General features: G+C 39.2%; 1 protein-coding gene across 1 annotated transcript; it reads left to right on the top strand.

The window, feature by feature from the left end:
• The first annotated feature begins 2,004 nt into the window (after window positions 1-2,004).
• Window positions 2,005-19,614, top strand: Serpinb10 (serpin family B member 10). The gene is made up of 8 exons (XM_032915411.1): window positions 2,005-2,064; window positions 5,106-5,282; window positions 7,433-7,498; window positions 7,935-8,072; window positions 9,853-9,970; window positions 12,119-12,261; window positions 14,278-14,433; window positions 19,056-19,614. The coding sequence occupies exons 2-8, from the start codon at window positions 5,115-5,117 to the stop codon at window positions 19,458-19,460; spliced, it is 1,194 nt and encodes a 397-aa protein (XP_032771302.1). The 5' UTR covers window positions 2,005-2,064; window positions 5,106-5,114; the 3' UTR covers window positions 19,461-19,614.
• Window positions 19,615-19,939: the final 325 nt, after the last annotated feature.

Genomic DNA, 19,939 nt, shown 5'->3' with positions numbered 1-19,939 from the left:
CAACAGAAGCTGAGTATGCTAGCAGTCGAGTCCCAGGCTTGCAGCCTCGGCACCATGAGGATCTGTGTCCTTCTTTTCCCAGCTTATGGTACTTAGATATTTCCACCTCAGGGACTAAGATACCATCGGCATTGCATACTCAAGTGCTCCTGCTTGATTCTCTCCCTATTTCCTTCTTCTTTCTACTGAAGTGATTATTTTTTGGTACTTAGAGATTTTCTGTTTCTAAGAGGTTTGGAATACCTAATAATTTATACCGTCTGCACATGATTATTATGTGACTAAGAGTGTTGGCTCTACCCACACCTCAACTTCTTGCGCCTTTTGTTCCTGTTCTTCTGCCTCATTAGTGACATATGTACCTCCACAATAAACAGCAATGACAAACTTATCACAATAAAGCCAATACGTTATTACGTCATAGTCTCTCTCTCTCTCTCTCTCTCTCTCTCTCTCTCTCTCTCTCTCTCTCCTCTCCTCTCCTCTCCTCTCCTCTCCTCTCCTTCCTTTGTCTTTCTTTTTTGTGGTATTAGCTATTAAGCCTGTTTCTTCACATATGCTAGGAAAGTGATCTACCACTGAGCTTCAGCCTGGACTATGTATTTTGAAGCAGGGACTAATTAAGTTGCCCAGGCTGGTCTCGAACATGTCATCCTTCTGCTTTGGTCACCTGAATATTTAGTATTAGGGGTCTGTACCACTAGGTTCTATTACTTTTTGCCCTAATGAGAAACAAAATAACACACAAGCATGATTCAAATGATACAGACAGTACATTTTGAGTAGAAATTTTAATTAAGTAGGAAAGAAATACAGAGAAGATTTAGGGAGAAAAATAAGAACACCTTATTATTATTTACAAAGATGAACAAATTGGTTCATTCAGCAGAATTAGATATAAATGTGTTTATATATCTAGATATCACTAGATAAATAGTATCTAGATGTCATCATAAGTAGCATAAACTTCTAGAACAAGCCTTCTGGCTGAGCAGGGATGCAGCCCTAGTTAGCTTGCTGAGCTGCTGTCAGTCAAAACCAGTGGTCTGTCTATCTGGAGCCTCTACAGTCAGCTAAAAATACAGCAGGAAATGGTTAATTGTATCTGCTCTTTACAGTCTCAGTAGGCACATCAAATTTCCTACCACAAGTTTTATTCACTGTGCAATCCAGAGTAACTCTCCATCGTGGCCTCCATAGCGGTCTTCAGTTTGCTGAAAAGCTGTATACACATATGAAAAATGGAAGTGTCAGTGCATGGAAAGGGCCCTTGGTCCTCTGGGCTTTTGTTGGTATTCCCATAACTCTTTTCATTCTCATCACCATTCCTCCATGCACCTGAAACTAACACCGGTCTTCTCTTGCTTTTATTCTATGTGATAAGAAAGAGTGGCCAAATGAAGGCTAGTGGGGGAAAGCAAGAAAAGCAGAATATGGTGAACAATGTCCCACATGAAAAAGCTTTCCAAAACATTAATGGAAGCGTTGTCCTGTTGATAAAGGAATTGACCCTGATCCAAGTCACACCCTGGGTTTTGCTCTAGTGTTCAAGAGCAGAGGTAGACCTGTGTGCTTCTCACAGAACACTTTAAAGGATATGTTAATCAATCAGCAACAAATTATACACTGATAAAGTTATCCATATTATGGCCCACTATTATTCCCCTTGAAACTGTCTCTTTTCTTTTTCTTAGAAACATACCAGTAGAAATGGTATTAATCGCTGTTGGCAACCTACAGCACGGATTAAGCTTGAAATGTATGAGTTACACTTTGTCCGAATTCATGTCTCTGCATGCAATCCTAGACAGAAAATGTTGGCAATTAATAACTGAGGCAAGAACTCAGCTCTCTACCTCTCTGAGTTATTTGAAATTGTGTCCAAGATAAGCTGGATAAAGGAAGTGTGTTCTGGCTTGTGAAAGTGGATCCTGGGTGGGGCTCAGAAGAAGGAGGGTCTATGATTCTGTTTTAAGTTTCTTCAGTTAAAAGTTACCTAACTTTCAGCAACCGTCTTTTACTAGAGGAAAATTTGTGAAGTTTGCTCCAAGAGAGGGAAATAAGGTACTGTAAATATTTCTTTGATTAAAAATGTTTACGCTTTTGTTATTGTAATGCCTAACAAATTACCAAGAGCTTTACTCAAAACTCATAATAGGTGAGGTTTCATTCTTTTAGCATTTTTCTAAACAAGTCAGATACTTAGCGTTGAACTGGTTTAAAATTTGATTGACTAAGAGGAAGGCTATTAGTTGCAAGGAAGCTTTGACTCCTCTACTTGGAGTTGTGAGAGGCCTGAGGAAATTTCGGTCCTCCAGTCATGCTAGATTTGCCAGCTACTGAGTTATATCTGCCAACTTAACACAGGGAAGCAACAATTATTTTAATTGTTAAAATAATTGAATCCCACCTTCTAACCTTTCATATAGTTTGGCTTGACAGTATGACTTTGATACATGGAACCAATGGTTTTTCCATGCCCTCTCCATAACCTGTTCTCCTCCCTGTGAGCATGCCATGTGCCTTTAGCTCCTTTATCTGCTATTGGACACATGAGACTCTGAGCAGACATTACTCTTCAGAAGTGCTCCAATATAACAACTTCCTCAGAAAAGGGTTCTGGCAAGTAAAGAAATGCCGGAAAGCAGAGACATTGTCATATTCTGTTCTGAAGAGCTTCATAATGTAAGATTCAGAACTGTACTCAGAGGAGACAAGCAAGAGGTCTTAGGCAATTTTCATGGGACAAAGAACAAGGATGTCCCCTCTTGTCACATCCTCTACTTCTTCCTCATCCCTCTTTTAAACTTCTTTTGTTGGTCCTACATTACTCAATCTTGCTCTTACCTTCAAAAGTGTACAGACCGTTAGCTACACTGACCATGAGATTTGTATTCATAATAAAAAGAACAGGGCTGCACTTTTTTACTGTTCATTAACTATGCATCCTTACTCACCCTATCTAACTTCTTTGGTCCTGAGTTTTTAGAAGATTAAATGGGAGTGTTAGACTATGGTGGTTCTAAGGTTCTGTCCAAACTGGTAGATTTTATGATTTTTTTTTTTTACTTTCTTAATGTCCTTTTCAGTGTGTATAGCTAATAGTGTATAAAATGTATTCTATATATTCAGTTTATGCTGCTAAAATTTTCAAAATACCAAATTATTTTGTAAATGATACAGTAGGGGGATGGGCAGAAAGTTAAATCTATAAGGTACTTGCATTATAATCATAAAGACCTGAGATTGATCCCCAGAATTCATGTAAAAAGGTAGGCATGGTAATTCCCATTTATAATTTATAAAGTCAGATAGATCTTTGAGACTTGCTAGACAACCAGCCTAACTAACTCCATAACCTCAGCCCAGTGATACATCTTGTCTCAAAAAGAATAGTGGGCATCTCATGAGAAACAACTGAAGATCGTCCTTTGGCTCTACATGTGGATATACCAATACATACATACACACAGATGTATGTATAACATGCACACGTACACACATGGGGGAGAGAAAGACAGACACAAACATAAACACAGATACAGAGAGAAAGAGAATATGACACAGTAATCTGATTACTCAATATTTATATCTAAATTATTTTGAATAAAATCTCATCTTAGAATTCTGTATCTTTCAGGAATCATTTCTGATTGTTGGGTTAGGTGATAGTTTAATAGTTAAAAATGGGTGTTATCAGAAAGATTTCTTCCTTGTATCTTCGAGACTATACTTTATACATTATTTCTGATGTTAATAAGGTTGAAGATAAGTGGATATTAACTATTTGCAAAAGTATATTTCTTTTCTTAGAGAAACATTAGATTTTCAAGTTACTTAGTATAAATAAATTCCATATTTAGCATAACCTACATGTCGAGATATAAAATCTCCAGGCCCTACAATGTTGCTTGCTCTGGGCCATAGATCCAAACATTATTCCTGTGAATATACCTCATGGGTTTTACAAATATAAATTGCATAATCAAAGTATGAGCTGAATGAATATGGTCTTGAAGGAAGTAGAGTTCCTTATAAGATGACATCCTTTGGAGTGGGAGTGCTGGCAAATTTCCAAGGCTTCATGAAATTCACCTGGGCTCCTCAGAAGATTTCACCATGGGTACAAACCACACCTTGGGTGTGACCCTGAGTCTGCAAAGCCGTGTGCGTGATCAAGTGTAACTTAATGGGTGGGAAGGATTTCAACAGAATCACTGTAAAAACAAATCATGTAACCAAAATCTATGCACACTGGGTCTTGATTCCAGCTTTGACAGCAGAGAGAAAACTTATGACTTTCCCAAAGCCTTTGTTGTTGGGACAAGATTCAACTTCTCACAATGCTAGTAACTACAGAAGGTCCCGGGCTTAGGTATTCATCAATTCAGTATCAGTCATTTAATAAATTTGGAAATTATTTGACTATAGAACAACAAACATTAAGTTATTTTTAAATTAAAATCCCAGAACAATTAAAGGTGAAATTTAGAAGATGCATATAATACAACAAAATGGAATTTTTTGAGTTCTCTTGTTAAAGAAATGCAAATAACAAAAAGATGGAAGTTAGTCAATTTCTTATAAGAATTTTCAACTTATTTGTGCATAATATCAAGCTGAAGTAAATAATACATAGTGTACCGCAAACAGTACAGACTATATGTAGGTAATGAAAAAATACCTATAAATAATTATTTTGGGCAAAGTGCTGAACTATATGCTGTTAGGTATATAAGGCAATATAAGAAGAAGATGTTTCTAAGGCACTTGGGAAGGCTATGCAGAGGCACAGAGTAATACATGTCCAGAAAATGGAAATACTATGTTATGATACTTGTCTGTCAACTGCTTGGAATCCAGGTGGTCCCTGTGGCGTGTTGCATGAAACTTTGAAACAAGCATGCATTCTTACATTCTTCGTTTGTTTTTTAAGCTGAGAATATATAAAACAGTAGTGGTGGGTGAATTAGAATTTTGTTAAAGTCAACTCAGTTATGAATAGTTGTACAAATAGCTGAGTCTCTGGACAGATACTTTTGCAAAAATAAATTAAATGGAAAAGACTTAACATTTTTATGTTCTCTGTCTTATTCTCTTTACAGGTTTGCCCAATGGCCTCACTAGCAGTATCCATCAACCAGTTTGCTGTGGAGTTCAGCAAAAAGCTTGCTGAATCTGCTGAGGGTAGAAACATTTTCTTTTCTCCATGGGGTATCTCAACTTCTTTGGCTATGGTGTACTTGGGTACCAAAGGTACTACTGCAGCCCAGATGTCCCAGGTGAGTGGAAAAACCCATCACCCCCAAGGTATAAAAGTTAAATGGTATTTTTGTTTAATTTAGTTTTGTTGTGTTTTCAGTTAGCTTGTTTAATTTCAGTTGGGTCCTGAAAATCTAGTAGCCCACACTTTACAATGATATTTCTCAAAACACTTAGAAAAGACTGTACCATAAAATGAAGTCCAGAGAAATCCATTTGAAATTGCTGGGGCATATCTCTGTAAGTTCAAGGCAAGCCAGGTCTAAGTAGCAAGTTAGAACTACACGATGACATCCTCTCTCAACAACGGCAAGAAAGCTGAAAACGTGAACCTGTTTCCCTAAAAATTAAAAAAAAAAAAGAACCTGTCTCCTCCAGAAAAAAGATCAATGGTGAGGTCAGACCTTGTAGTTTAGCACCAAACAGTTTTATTTTAATGATAGACCTGTTTTAAAGACTAATATTCTAACTTTAAGTAGTAGAACTATTGAGCATCCTTCTGATAGAGAAAATTCAAGAAGTCTAGCTGTGTGTAGTGGCAAACTTCTGTAATCCCAGCCTTTCAGATATCCCAGCAGGAGGATAGTCAGGACTTCTAAACCAGGTTGCAGAACACGGTGAATTCTAGGCCAGCCGAGAAATACAAGGTAATACCCTATCTTGAACAAAGCAACAACGTAATAACAGAATTCTGTTTCCATGCTTTGTTTGGTCACATCTTTATTTAAACCACAGTTGCCTGTTTGAATCTAAAGAGTTCAGAGACTGTATTAAAACATGAAAATGCTATTGTTATAAGCTTCCCCAAAGTGCATTTTACAACACACACACTCGCACACACACACACACACACACACACACACACACACACACACACACACACACATACGAGGGGGGGGCAAAAGAGCCATATGTTTGAGCACATGTAGTCAAATATGTGAATGTGGACTAAATAATGATTGTTAACTGATATACAAGACTGACCCATTGATAAGTTCTTAGGTGTATTCCATTTTGAGCCCATTTCACATGAAATATATGTCTGGATAATGCTTGTCTCTGCTGTAACTATGACTGACTTCAGTTGCTGTGAGTCTAGTGAACTTGCCTTGCACCTAATTACTCTAGGGGAGTTAACCCTTACTCTGTTATTATGAGTCAATACATCTTGTGGTAGGATGTACTTACTGCTATTGCAATCTGGGTCCAGGATGTTACACTGTGGCATACTTTAGGGGAAACAGAAGAACCACATCCTTCCTGCTAGCTTCCAAGTGAAATGCTGGCATAAACATGAAGGTTATGTGTGTACATGTCAACTTGTTATTATAGCATGCATGACTTCTGAGACTGGATGTCTGGAAGTTTTTTTTACACAGGGTGTATGCAAATTTACTAAAGTCTGGTACATTGTACACACAAATATCATTAGATTCCACATCTGAAGGCTGAGTCCCCAAGGTTGTTTCTCCTCTATTTCAGGCACAGTCATAGCTCTTGGCTATGTAACCTGTGCTTCTGACCAAAGCACTATAAAGCAAAGTTCCCACAACACTTTCATTAATCTCGATTAATTGTCCAGTGTGGCCACGAAACTCTGGGAGATGCTTATTTGTTGGCACTTCATAAAGAATGTTACAAAGGATACAGATTAAGAAATGGGTAGGGTAATGTTTGAAGAACAGAGGCTGATAGCTTCCTCGGACTAAATGTTTTAAGTTTCCATATGTGGGGTCCTAATTCTAACACTGTCCCCACAAACCCCAGGATTTACTTCCTTTACACATGAGTACTGTCCTCCCCGTGTGTAGAGCACATTTCTTTCTCTTAATTTAGGATTTAACCTTAGTGGATTTTTTATGTTGACACTTACCTTTATTTTCAAAATATCACTGAGAAACAGATGAAAACCCAGAGAATTTTACCTCGGGATAGTTTTAACATTGTCACAATATACTGTGAAACTCTTAGATTTTTTTTTTAAAGCTTCATTTAATGAGCATTTTAAATCACTCTGCTGGTGTTATATAAGCTCAGTCAGAACCTCCTGGTTTAGTTATTTATGTGCTCTATGGTTGTAAGAATTATTGATTCATATTTACAAATATTTCATTTCATATGTGTACTTCTCTGTAAAGTATATTCACTTGCATTTTTATTGAAATTACAGGTACTTCATTTTGGCAGCATCCAAGACTTCAAATCTGGTCCTGATAGTGAAAAGAAAAGGAAAATGGTATTTACATATTTCATATCCATTTGTCAGTTCTGACGGGGTTGCTTTAAACAGATGTATTTTGTGCTCAGTTCAAGCAATCTACTTAAAACTTTTATTGAGAACATGAAATATAGCAGAATATATTTCAGAATCTAAAGTGCCTATGCTTTGTCAGAGTTGTGTTTCCTTCTTGTCTTATCTCCCTTTTTATCCCTCTCAAAGCTTTGTTTTACTTTCAAAGTCCTTCTTGTCTGCCCTTGTAAGCTATGAATGAAAGGTTCCTTTATTAAAATGGTGTATCAAGCACATAGAAGAAAATACTTGTATCTATTTTAAATAAATTGTTTTCACCTTTTGCTTGCTATACATCAAATGATTGTGTTTAACTCCAGATTGGTCATATATCATTTGGTTTTTGTTCAACATTTTTTTTCTAATCCCTGCTCTTTTAAAGGAATGTCACTCAGGCAAAGGTGAAGAAATACAGTCCGATTTCCAGACCCTCACTGCAGAAATCCTCAAGCATGGAAATCCTTATGTCCTTAAAATAGCTAATAGGATATATGTGGAGAAAACATACCCATTTTATAATGTGAGTATAAACGTCTTTTGTTGGAAATGGGGAAAAGAGGCAGAAATGAACCGACGAGAAAATACACATTTCTCTAGAGTCCCCCAGGAAAATCTCAGTGTGACCAGTACTTCTTGGTAAGCAACCATTTTACAGTAACCTGTGAATACCAATTTCTGAAGAAAACTGTAATGGGTCTGACCTGGGACTGGCTCATGGCCTCACAGACATGGGTATCTTGAGCTAACTTGTTTCACCATTAAACACAGAGCGAGGAAGCATCCAGTCATGTAATAGTAGGGTAGAGCTGAAGTGGCCAAACATGAAGTCCAGCCCAAGACTGTGGCTGGAAGCTGTCTTTGGGATGAGAATAGAGGACATTTCCCCATCAGGCTTTTAGAAATTTTGTCAGGATGGAAATGATGCCAATTTCCTTCATTGCTAATGGTTGACTTCTGACCAATAGAAACATTGGTGCCTCTGTCTTATTAAGACTCAATAGCTCCTCAAGGAACAGTCAGTTATTTTTCTACTTTAAATTTGTGCAAGACACCCTTTGAAAAAAATCAAAAGGAGTAGTGGACTCAAGCATGTAAGGGTTAAAGAGTAAGGGCGTGAGACAGGACAGATAAGAAGTAAACATCCTGTCATTTCAAGCATCTTATGGCTGCCAACATCAGTGGGTTCTTGGGAATTCAGAGCCTTGGGCTGTGTTAATCTAAAATATCATTCAGGTATAGCCTTAAAGACACTCTCATTACTGTCAGGATTTTGGATTCCTACTTGACTCATAACTAAGAAAGTTGAGCTCTATAGCACTCAGCTTAAAACCAAGGGGATACAGGTATTTGACCATCTTTTCTATGAGTCTACAGGAACATTAACAGGGAGTTGTGCCTCATATTGGGGGTGGGGGTGTTTTTGTTTTTGTTTTGCTGGATTATAAATTCCAATGTGGACCCCACAGCCTTTTGGGGGAATAGGATTAACTCTCTGACTCTTACTAGACCTCCAAGAAGTAATCAAACTAAAGGACTAACACTGCCCCTCCTGGAGAAGAGAAACCACATTGCCAGGGCAGGTGTTACAGCAAGTGCATCCTCAGGTACTGCCAGCTGTGATGAGAACCATAGAGTGCGACATCAAAGCTCCAAGGGCAGAGGCCAGGCTCACTCCCTCAAAACCACTGGTGAGGCTTTTGACCTCACTCCCAGATCAATTGCCTGGCAGAAGGTAATTTTCTTCAAGCTGCTCTAAGTTCCTGGGGGTCTGGAGACCACCTCAGTCAACTTGCAGCCCCAGAGTTCTCACTAGACTTCCACACCTCCCACAAAAAGGCACACCCGACTCTGAATATTCTTTGGCTACTGGGTAACCTCTTGTGGACTTACAGTCTTCTCTTTTCATTCAACATTCAGTTCCACACCTGAAAAAAAGAAAAGACAAAACATACATGCAAGTAACCTTATATAGACTGAGCAGGATGTGTTTATAAATTAATATATATATATATATATATATATATATATATATATATATATATATAATTTAAGAATATATATATGCGCGCAGTTACCCTGGTACCATGGGTAGGCAGATTTTCCTTCTGTTCCTGTGGTTCTGTATGGATAACTGGTTTTGAAGAGAACTAAATTTTCATTTTGACTCATACCATAAATGAAGAAATACACATTGTATGGGTGGAGTGCAAGACTGCAGTTTTTCCCCCCTATTGGTTTTTGTTAAAAATAATGTATACAAAATTAATTTCTCAGTTTGGGATTTTACCTATATCTTTCAGAAATATTTGGAGGACATGAAAACATACTTTGGTGCAGAACCACAGTCTGTTAACTTTGTCGAAGCTTCTGGACAGATCAGGAAGGAGGTCAACTCCTGGGTTGGAAGCCAGACTGGGGGTAAGCTGTTGCCCAGGGCACAGCCAATGGCTTGCTCTAATCTTCAACTTATTTGTATGAAATTGTGCCATGCATGCCTATGTATTTCTTTAGTGGAACTATGGGACACATGCTAAATATTCAGAATTTTTATTTCTATTTATACCTCTCTAAGTTTTAGTTTGGTAGCCTTCCTAGTAAATCCTGTCTAAAACATAGAAATCAAACTTCCCAGGCATATGTGAATGCAAAGAGTGTTTAATTCTTCAGAAGTCCAGCATGCTGGGGTCTCTCATTACCAAGATAGACAACCAAGTGAGCTTCCAGGCTCACTTTATAGCACACTGGAATTTGGAGTAAATGAGCTTTATCTTTCTCTACCTCTAGGAGTTCCAGAACCCGTATGGGGCATGAAGGCTGGAACCTGGGGTTTTTCTATTAGTGATTGACCTTCCTGGGCTTGCCTGAAGTTGCCAGTTCTTAGGCCTAGTCTCCTTAACTGCCAATTTGAAGTCTGCCATGGAAGCAACCTAGCCTTCTCAATGTCTGTTTCTAAATTTCCTTATCTTCTGAGGGCAGTAGTCACTAGCCTGGGGTTTACTCTAGATCTTAACTTAAATTTGTAGAAATGCTTTTTCCAAATAAAGTCACATAATATCTTAGGAGTTAGAATATGAACATTTTAATGGGATTGGAAAGTTAGACATTCAATGATTTCCTCACAAAATGGATATCCTTAAATATTATCTCGAGGAACAATAAGATAAAGCCAAATGAGAACTTGAGAACATTCTGCACAACAAAGCACATGTTTTGCAAAAGTGTCCTAGTCATCTAAAAACAATTAATGAAGAATTAACTGAACTGTAAAAGAAACTGAAAAGAAATTATAACTATATGTAGCTTGAGATCCTGTCTTAATTGCTGGTGTATGTGGGGGGGCAGTTTAGGGGTTATGGGGGCAGCTGGGAGTGTTTTAATTAGAACAACTGATGGTTTTTAAGGCAGCTTGTTAAGAGCATTTTATTGAAGCAAACTTTCTGTTTTAGTTCCTTGGCAAACATCACTTTCTATGGTATGATGATGATGATGATGATGATGATGATGATGATGGTGGTGGTGGTGGTGGTGGTGGTGGTGGTGATGATGATGATGTAGTAAATGGGACTCTTCCCACTAGAGACTGAGTCAGAGAGATGATGAGTCTAGGACCTGCTTAGGCTGTGTGTTGAGTTCTGCACATTAGCCTTGGGCTGCAGAAAAAGGCTTTTTGTCAAACATACATCCAAACGAACTAACTAAACAAATGTTTGTAATCAACAATTTTATAAATGTGACATATCATGTAGATGCAACTATCCCTTCGGAATTCTCTATTGCTAAGAGAAAAATATATTGTGCAGTTTATGTTTCATTTTCCTTGTTACCCATATTGTCTACAAATAATAACGTGTGTCTCCCTACTGTGTAACCAACACATTCCGTATTCTTGCTCTGATTCATGAATTATCATTTTGGGGAAAAAGTTAAGTAAGAGTAACCCTTGAAGTCTATGGATACTGCCATGTATCTGTTTACTGTGGCTGTCAAACAACTAGTACTGCAGAAGATAGGGTAGTTTTTTATACAACAATTCTTCAAAGCTATTTAGAAAAAGTGTGCTACTGTTGTGGATTGGTCCTAATACTCTTTGTGTTAATTTGGCTCTCAAAATTACTCAGGGACCAGCACTATGCCTATAAGACACTGAAGGTCGGTCCCTGCCCCATTTGGCCTTGGTTGGTGAAATAAAGTTGCCTACAGCCAATGGCTGGGCAGGGAGTTAGAGGCAGGACTTTAGATTTCCTGAGCAAGAGAGCAAGAGAGAAAGGGAGGTTTAAGTATCCAGCCATGTAAATCAGGGAAGCTGCCCTGGGACCACTTCCCAGACTGGATTTTGGTGGGCAGTAGCAAGAAGCCTGCTGGAGTTCAGAGCAGATTCATAATTTACAGCTTTAAGCTACTTAATCATAAATTGCTCTATTTCTGGAATATCCTAAAACAAAATTTTAAAAGAAAATGTTTCCAGAAAGAATGGAAATCTGGTTATCTAATTAATCTAATCTAAATTAAATGTAATTAATCATACATATTCCAATAGCCATTTTGAAACCTGTCCTGCTCTTGTAGGTAAAATTCCAAATCTCCTCCCAGATGACGCAGTAGACAACAAGACTAAGATGGTTCTGGTGAATGCCCTTTATTTTAAAGGAACCTGGGAGCATCAGTTCTCAGTGCAAAACACCACCGAAAGACCTTTCAGAATAAACAAGGTAAGAGTTGGCTAAAAAGCAATTTGAAGGTCCTAGACTCACAGGGCCTTGCAAAAATGACATATTCTATATTCAATGTATTCTCATTTCTAATATCTTTCTATTTCCAAATGCTAATTAGGGAAGGAAAGGCTGAGATCAGAGTTCTTTCTTCCCTTTGACCTAAAACTTGCTATTTCCTTGTTTTTCTCTGAATACAGGTTACTTGCATAATTTATCAGTTCATGCCACTGAGCATGTGGAAGCTGGGTAGAGTGGGTTTTCTCTTTACTTCCCAGTTGAGAAATAGAGGTAGCTAAGGAAGTAGATGTATGTCTGAGTTAAACTTCCAGAACCAATGATTACCACACAATAAGTCGTACTATTTATATTAATATAATTAGCAAAGTGTATGTGTGTTGGGGGGCATATTGAAACAGAGTTAGAGATAAATCTGAGAGATTCCAAGGGCTGTCAGCTTGACATCAACAAGACAAAATCTCTCAGACAAACAACTTGAAAGAAGGAAAGATGGTAGCTCATGACTTTAGAGCTCCAGTGCCTGGTCACCTGTCCTAGAGAACATCAATGTGGAAAGGCGATCGCAAGGAAAGTTAGTGAATTTATAATAGTGGAGAGTTAGGGAGACAGAGAGAGAGAGAGAGAAGGAGAGAGAGAGAGAGAGAGAGAGAGAGAGAGAGAGAGAGAGAGAGAGAGAGAGAGAGGAGAGAGAGAGAGAGAGAGAGAGAGAGAGAGAGAGAGAGAGAGGTCTCAGGGTCTCCATTGCTACAAAAGAGACATCATGACCGAGGCAACTCGTAAAAGGACAACATTTCCTTGGGGCTAGGTTATAGCTTCAGAGGTTCGATCCATTGTCATCATGACAGGAAGTATGGCAGCATGTATGCAGATACGGTGATAGAGGAGCCGAGAGCCCTCTGGCAACGAGGAGATCTGAAGGCAACAAGGAGACTGCCTCTTCCCAAAGCAGCCAGGAGGAGAGTCTCTTCATCATTGGGTGGAGATGGAGAACTAGGAGTCCTACACAATGACACACTTCCTCCAAGAAGGCCACACCTGCTAGCAGTACCACTTCCCATGAGCTAAGCATATTCAAATCACAATGTGGGGAGACAGATAGACAGACAGAGTAGGGCCAATATTCCAGTAATACAACTTCCTTACTAAGTCCCAACTCCTACAGTTCCCAGCATCCATGCAGCATCACCAGCTGGCAACCAAGATGTGGCAATGGAAACACATGGTCTTTCCAATTTATGACCTAAGGCTAGAATGTGACTGAACCAAAATGTCAGGATTTTTGTCTCATTATCTCCTCTCACTGAATTTCTTCTATCATTTTTTCTCTCTGGCTGAGCTCCAGGTTTTTTTTTTCCAAGCCACAATGGCCAAACATAGCTATCCACAATAGCTCTTCTACTCTGAAAAATAGGGTATAAGCACCTCAAAGCTAGCTGACATAGTTATTGGTTTTAATAATGATAGCTGAAAAGGACTCTAGTTGGTGCCATTGTCTGTGCACCTTGGGAACCATCACTTTACCACAATCGATGACCTGGCTACAAGGCTTCATCAGCTTATGGGTGAGGCCTTCTGATTTACGTCAGCTCCCCATACGGTTTATAAATGGTATATCTATAACCCTTGCTCTTCATTTTTTAATGTACTTCAGTTTTTATAATTGATACTGAAAATATTTCCTAAGTTTCTCAAGTGTTTGTGTGTAAAATGGCCTATAGTTTCTGGGGATCATTAGTACTTTTATGGTCTTCACACATTGCTCCTTTGAGTGCTTAGTAGAATATACTTACTGTGGCATAAGCACATTGCCAGGTATATGTTTGAGACAAAAGCTTTTTGGACTTCCACTGATGTTGTTAGTAGAATTTTCCAGAAGCTATGGTGGGAAAACTTTAGTGTTTATGGGAAGATAGGTAGTTTTGCTAAAGTACAAGATAAAGGTAAACCGATACTGACCAGATAAAGAATCTGTGACTTTATTCTTCCTTTTTATAGACAACAAGCAAACCAGTGCAAATGATGTCAATGAAACAGAGTCTTCAAGTCTTCCACATTGAGGAGCTGCAAACCATAGGCGTTCAACTCCACTATCAGAACCGTGAGTTCAGCCTGCTTCTACTGCTTCCAGAGGAAGTGGATGGCCTGAAACAGGTAGATTCATTAGTCCGTCTGATATAAAATAGATTCTGTGTCTGCTGCTATGCTTTAGAGAGAAAAGCATGAGGACTTGTCCTCCCTGATGTTAAATTTCTGCATGGGCATGCATCCTTTGGGCTTGATATACTTGGGCCCTGGCTACTTTGTCTTGTAACATTGCTCATACTTTATGAAATTCTACAAAGTTAATATTACTCCTTATTTTTAGAACAGCTAGGTAACTATAGACAACTCTAGCACAGGCGGGTGCACACATAGCCACATGTACACAGATATGGAGGGACTTAGGACAAATCGTGATCACATATTAGTTGCCTTGGGTCTTCTCAGTTTAGCAGAAACTACCCAATTCAAGATTAACCTTTATCTAGAATTACTAATTTTTAAAAACCTTTTTATTGATTCTTTGTGAGTTTCACATTATGTATCACAGTTCCACTCATCTTTCTGTCCCCTCATATCTGCCTTTGCAAATTCCCCCAAAATAAAACATACACACACACCCCACACACCCCACAAACTAAACAAACAAACAAAATGAAAACAAAGGAGAGAAAAAAATCTCATTGTGGAAGCAGCAGTGTGTCACAGTGTGTCTCACAGTATATATCCCTTTGTCCACATATTTTCACTTGCAAACATTCATTGCAATGAGTCACTGGTTGCGCTTGAGATTGCTAGCTTGTGTGTCACCATTAATTTTGGCTCCTCACCTGGACTCTTGCTGGTTTTCCTATTGTTTCTCTGTGCCATGGAGATCATGGAGCCTGCAGCTTTGGATCAGCAGTACTGGCCCTTTCGTGTGTTCCGACTATTCAGAAATAATATAGATTTTGGGGTGGGCCAGTTCAGAGCCCTGGTTCCAGCCCGCTGCCTCTCACTTATCCTCACCACCAGGATGAGCTCTCCAGCACTGCTCCTTCTGGGCCACAGAAAACTGCCGTCCGTAGGAGACAGGGTCAACTCTCCTGATCTCCTGACCTCAGGGCCCATTCACCCACACCCATGAGTCCAGAGCCAGCTCCTCTATGATGCCCATTCACAGCTCAAGGCCTACTCATCCAACTGCTGTATCCTGTGAGGGGCTAAGCCAGCTCTCCTGCTCTCAGCATCTGGGCTGACACACCTGTGCCTTCGCTATGAAGGCCAGCTCCACTGTGTTGCTCAGATGAGGTATAGGGACAGCTCTCCCACGTGCTGCAGATAGTGATGGGGGAGGGCTATCTCACCATCTCTCATGACCCCAGGGCCAATTTTCCTGACAGCTGCAGGTTGTGAGGTGTAAGCAGAGGAGGGGTAGGTAGGGTATCACTCCCATCCCCATGACACCTCATGCCAAAAAGTCAATGGGACAAGATTTCCGGTGCTCTGTCCTAGGGCTGTCTTACTTACTTCCTCTGGAGGAAGACCAACACTACCGTGCTGCCCAGGCAAGGTGCAGCTCAGTTCTCCTGAATACTGCAGTTGGCAAGGGTCAGGACCAGCCCAACAGCTCCCATGACCCTGGGATCTGCTCTCCTCGATGTGCAAGTGGTGAGGAATGATGATGCAGAAGGCATCTCCCCTCTGCCCAAGCTGCCTGAGTCAGGTCAGAGAAGTGGCAGGGCCAGCTCTCCCAGACTCTTCTGTATCCATTGGCCAGCTCACTTGCACTCTTCCTCCAGAACCAGCTATACTGTTCTGCCCAGATGAGGCGCAGGGCCCACTCTTCCAATACTGTAGCCCAGGAGGGGCAAGGCCAACTTACCTGCTTTCAGGACCCAGGGGTCTTTTCTCCTGATTCCTCAGGAGGTGTGAGATGTGGGGAGAAGAGGGGAGGGGAGGAATCACCCACATGTGCTCACCACCCCAAGGTAGATGAATGTTTGGCTCATCCACACCAACTGGGCACCAGGACTCTGCTGTGCTGCCTGGGTGAGGCTCAGGGCCTGCTCTCCTGAGTGGTGCTTCTGGTGATGCTACTGAGAAATGGTGCCAGCTACTAGCAGGCCCTGGGGTGACATTCTTCATCTATGTGCCTTGCCCCGGAGGGCAGGTCTGTGGATAGAAAGGTCTCTGTCTGTCTTCCTCCTCCCACACTGTGCTTCCTGGATTTGATTTGATTTAATTTAATTTTTGTGAGTCTTAGGTGTGAGATAGCTTTGTTGACCTCTGCTCTGCCCTGACTCATTTAAGAACAATATCACCAATGAGATGTTTCTTTGTCCCTTGCCATGGGGTGGAGGAGGGCTAACTTTTTATCACATTAATCAAACTAAAATGCTCATGGTTCTGTTTGTAAACAATATTTAGATTTTAAAAATGAGGCATAAGAATAGATAGGTCAAATAAATACAGTCACATGATTTTTAAATTTTATATAATTTTATGATAGATTGACAATTTCCTTATAATGTATCATTTGGTGTGTCAGCAATTGAAAGCTAGCAAACTAGACCATGGACAACCTTTGAAATACTGATATTTCATTGCTTAGCAGGGCCAAGTGCCTTGTAACTAGATTAAGGATTCTCATTCTGCCAGAAAGCTCTGGAAACAGTCTGGATGATGTGGTTGAGGTTCATGGGTAACCGGATGGCCACTGCTTGTGGAAACCAGGTGATACCTACAGAAGAAATAACTCATGGGAATCTGAAAGCCATACTAAATTCATTTCATATTCAATAACCCTTGTTTGTGTCAGAGGGCCGGACTACATCTATTTATGGAAGTCATTTGCAAACCCACTTCAGATTAATATATACCAAAACTTTTGGGGAGGATTAATTTTTTTGTGGTGCCTTAGATCAAACAGGGCTCTTGTGTACTAAGTGGGATTTCTTGGGTAGAACTTCTTTTCAGACCCAAATAAATCTCTTTATTTTATCTTATATTATTTTATTTTTATATATATGAGCATTTTGTCTGCATGTATGTCTGAATAATATGTGTGTGTAGTGTCTGTGGTAACTACAAGAGTACATGGGATGTCCTAGAACTGGAGATATATAGACAGCTGTAAGCCACCATGGAGAGGCTAGGATAAGAATCTCGATCCTCTAGAAGAGAAGCTAGTGCTCTGGACCACTGGGGCACCTCTCCAGCCTTTGAAATAATCTTTTTAATCACTGCTATTTATTTATGAGCATTTATATAATTATACATATGGTGTGTTACACGACTTTTTAAAAAACCTTTTTTAATCACATAAACAATCTCCCATTTAGACTGTTTATCTTATTAATTCTGATCTACTTTGTGTCTGAGCAAATATATGCCTATATGGAACCTTAGCCTCTCTTGCAGTAGATATCTTGTCTTTCTTTGCCTATTCTCTAATTTTCCATATGTGTCAAGCTCTTAATATTGATAAGTTTCTGTGGCTCTGATAGCATACAGAAAATATTTTTATATTGTTCTTCAAAATGTGTGAAACTAGAGAGGATGGTAAGGACAAGACCTGTGTAAATTGAAAACCATTACAGTCATAACAAGTTGCTTCTTAGGAATTCAGAGTCCTGAGATGAAGATATTGTAGCATCATTAATGTCTAACATTCACAAATATGTCACTTATACAGCCAATATGTGGATTTATAAAACTCTCAAATGAACAAAAAGATATGCTTTGGTGTAAAAATATGAATAAAATGTCAAATCTATATAACTATACAAATAGACCTATGCCCACATTCATATATTATTCTTGGAACTTTCAAAGTATAAAGGGCAGTTGAGGTATCCTATGCCCAATATAAAAATGTACTCATAAGCTTTGGAATTTTTCATTTTCCCCCTTTTCATTCTTTTTTGACATCATTTAGAATATTGTCTTATAAAATATAGGCATTTTATTTTCTCTGAGATTTTGTTTTCAATGAACTGTTTCCACTGTTAAGAAAATGAGCAGTTTTTGCCCTGTGTCACTGAAATTTACTCCTCAAAGAAATCTCTTATGGGAAGAGATGTTGATTTTGGTCTTGATTTCAATCCATGCTGGCAAAGAGGTTGTGGCAGAATAGCTTACACCATAGTGGGCAGGAAACAAGAACTAGAAGGGACCAGAGAAAGATATGGCCATCAAGGACACCCTTCCATCCTCCAGCCAGGCACCACTTCCCATAGTTCAGTCACCTCTCAATCGTCTATTCAGAGTTTTCCATCAACAGATCAATATGTTTATTATGTTAGAGTGCTTATGATCTAATTCTCTAAAGAAATGCTCTCACTGACACAAAAGAAGTATGCTTAACTAATCTGTTAGTTGCTTCTAATCTAAACAAGTTGACAGTAAAGACTCATATGTGTCTTACCATGCAACTTACACTACAGTTATGCTTTGTGTAAAAAAAAATCCAAGTACTTGATTATATTAGGATATTTTAGTATGGTTGGTATCTTGCATACTGTGGTAGAAGTATTTCCCTTTCAAAACAAAGTGTAATTCTTCTATTTCCTAGGAGTTATTATCTGTAAAACAGAGACTCAGTAGTTCAAGAGTACAAAGTTCTCAACATTTAACCAGTGGATTTCTAAATGTGTGTTTTGCTGCCCTAGGCAGAGGGACTGATGGTACTCTCCTTTGTGGCCTGTTTTTCTCTCTGATTTACTGACTATTTCTGGGTTCCGACCCTGCAGCTGGAGAGAGCCATCACTTACGAGAAACTGGATAAGTGGACCAGTGCAGACATGATGGACACATACGAAGTGCAGCTGTACCTCCCCAAGTTCAAGATGGAGGAGAGTTATGACCTCAAGTCAGCCCTGAGAGATATGGGGATGACTGACGCTTTTAACCAGGGTAAAGCTAATTTCTCAAACATGACTTCAGAGAGAAACCTATTTTTGTCCAATGTTTTCCATAAGACTTTTCTGGAAATAAATGAAGAAGGCACAGAGGCTGCAGCTGGCACGGGAAGTGAAGTCAATTTTCGAATTAAGGCACCTTCCATTGAATTAAATGCAGATCATCCATTTCTATTTCTCACCAGGCACAACGTAACCAATACCATTCTTTTTTATGGAAGATTCTACTCCCCCTAAACTCTGCATCTCTCATTTAGTGAAAACTTCATATAGCACAAAATAAACAACCAAAAATCCATATTAGGAGATGGAAAAATCAGACATCACAAAGTCAGTCCATAGTCTATACACATTTTATGCTTGCATATTAATAAATGAATCTTCAAGAGTGTGTTCCTGTGATCCTGTCATGTCTATTTATTTATTTATTTATTTATTACCACATACACACCATTTTGATTTAGGGTAACTTTTATTAATGTTGCAGAAGTGCTTTTGTAAGTGCCAGAGCTTACTTACTGAACCAGGGTCTCCTGATATGGTTGATGGTAATAAAACCAGGCCAGGTTGGAGCGGGGTCTCAGCAAGACTGAGGTAGAGGCAAATTTACCAAAAGCAATCACACTTTTTATATCCTTATGAGAAGCCAAATGCAACAGTGATTTCCAGTAAGAATACAATTGCAGTTGCTAGGATATAATAACGTTTACAAAATA

Source organism: Rattus rattus, chromosome 10 (genome assembly GCF_011064425.1).
Source record: "Rattus rattus isolate New Zealand chromosome 10, Rrattus_CSIRO_v1, whole genome shotgun sequence".
Taxonomy (NCBI): Eukaryota; Metazoa; Chordata; class Mammalia; order Rodentia; family Muridae; genus Rattus; species Rattus rattus.
Note: the sequence above shows the minus strand (reverse complement) of the source record. Positions and strands in the feature narration are given on the sequence as shown.